Source organism: Opisthorchis viverrini (assembly GCF_000715545.1).
Source record: "Opisthorchis viverrini unplaced genomic scaffold opera_v5_770, whole genome shotgun sequence".
Classification (NCBI taxonomy): Eukaryota; Metazoa; Platyhelminthes; class Trematoda; order Opisthorchiida; family Opisthorchiidae; genus Opisthorchis; species Opisthorchis viverrini.
In genome coordinates, this window is record NW_008752446.1 from 39,207 (window position 1) to 41,277 (window position 2,071).

The 2,071-nt window shown below is 41.8% G+C and overlaps 1 protein-coding gene across 1 annotated transcript; it reads left to right on the forward strand.

The window, feature by feature from the left end:
* Positions 1-290: 290 nt before the first annotated feature.
* On the forward strand, positions 291-875 carry T265_15718 (hypothetical protein; the record flags this gene model as incomplete). The annotated part of the gene is made up of 2 exons (XM_009179008.1): positions 291-362; positions 765-875. Coding segments are annotated over 2 exons (183 nt in total), but the record flags the coding sequence as incomplete, so codon positions are not given.
* Positions 876-2,071: the final 1,196 nt, after the last annotated feature.

The window sequence follows — 2,071 nt, forward strand, 5'->3', positions numbered from 1 at the left end:
CGATTCAAAGTACCAACATCTCCTCAGACCACCAACAAACTTAATTTAACTCAGCGGATGAATAGTTTCAACTCGGATGTGAAACTTTCATCTGAGAAACGTTTCTTCGAGGATCCACTCAACACATCTGATTGCTTGACATGGATCTCCCGACTATAGGATGAGGGGCACTATGTCATATCTACCAATGTACTAGAACCTTTAGGCGTTAAACTGCTACTCGGATGTTTACGCAATCTAAACTCTTAGGAGGTCCGTTAGGGGAGCATGGTAGACGACTCTCAATAAGGATGAATCAGCTGCACATCGCTTCTTGCCTAGATTACCTTGGCTTCTTGGATGAAATCACTTGTTTGACACAGGTAAGTTATGAGTGTTCCTTGCGGGATGGAATTAGTAAAGGGTCACGTGAAACTATTCAGTCTATTTTTCTGACTATAACAGAGAGTGTTAACTATAGCGGTATGCTTCAAGGGCTGCTCTTCAAGAATCCCTCATTTCGACGGGGAAGTAAATTTTCTAGCACCATTCTCGTTTTATTACGTTACTATCTGCAGCGCAAAATGAAAAGCGTGCCTCAATGTAAACTCCAAATCTCAATGTACGCTTGCATATTTCACGCGAAATCAAGCCTAACACTCAAGTTTCCTTGCGCGGTGCAAATGTGTCCTTAACATATTCAGACACCGCAGTATTCTTGCGCATTTTGCGGCTAATTATCATCTGCCAACATCTAATAATAAATAAATTCCTCCTGATTTCAGAATTTCCTCGGACAATATCCAGTAACCTACTTGGAAATGACTCTGATTTCTGGGAAACACATTTCTTTATTGCGTGCGCTATCGCATCCATTGTTGAGTTTTATTTTTATAGTAAGTGGACAAGTGTTGACAAGTTTCAGGAATGCTTGGTAGAATTGCACTCTATACAAACCTTGAACAAACTCCTGGCTTTTCAGTCTCTAAGTGGCCCATTTTGTTGACTTAGCCAACCATCGGACCGCGCCTGGTATGACCGGAAAAATATAACCGAAAAAAATTACATCACATGTGCAAAATTTTAGTACCTTTGGGTGCTACCTAGACTGCTGAGTACGCGGTGGGTTTGCAGTTCACATATCTTGTCTTAGTTGGAAATCTTTCTTGAAATGTTAAACATTAGCTGACCGTCAGAACACATGACGAAATACTGATCAAAGAAGATGGGCCAATCACATTGGCTTAGGACTGCATTTTGAAAATAAACGCAATAATATATGACATAGCTTTTAAATTTCCAATGACTGTGGTATATTTGATTATTAAGCTGTTTTTGTTGCTGACACCACTACAATGCCTAGTGCCTGGGAAACTGATTTAGAGAGGGAAAGTTAAAGGCTATATTTCGAACCAGCGAATAAGTGCGTGCGTGCGCAAAAAGCACAACATCCTCAAGCTGTTTATGGAAAGGACCTGTTTTAATTGGTTCCAAAGCTTGTGCACATTATGTGGCTGTGATGAAGTCTGTAACGCCCTGCATATTGCGGGATATTGTCTGACTGAACAACGCTGACTTGCGCTGTCTGGGTTCGATGCAATGACATGACGCGCTGCGTCTTGATGGGGCGTTGTCTGCTTGATCAGGTTCTAACGAAGCGAAGGATCTCAGGAGATATCGGGCATCCAGCAGCTGCTTTCGGGAATCTGACCTTCCTGGTAGGCAATGAACAGGATCGGCTTTCCAGGAAGGACTTATTTAACACCATCGAGAATCAGTGACGCAAAGCCATGTTTGATGTATCGCTTCTCCGCACAATTATCTGCGTCGCAAAGCATCAAGCTAATTAGCGCTGGCTATTTTCTCACATGCCTCAGATAACATTTTGCCGTAATACTAGGAAGTATATATCTTAGTTATACGACGTTAACTGTAGAGCCTCCAAAATGCAATTCTCGAATATCCGTAGGACCTTGCTCCTAGGTTTGACTAAGGTATGGCTGATAATAAAAAGATTCTATGCCGCACTTAACTTCCGTCGTTTTCTCAATTTTATAAACAAACTTCATGTTTGTCGCTGTCCTTCTCTGGC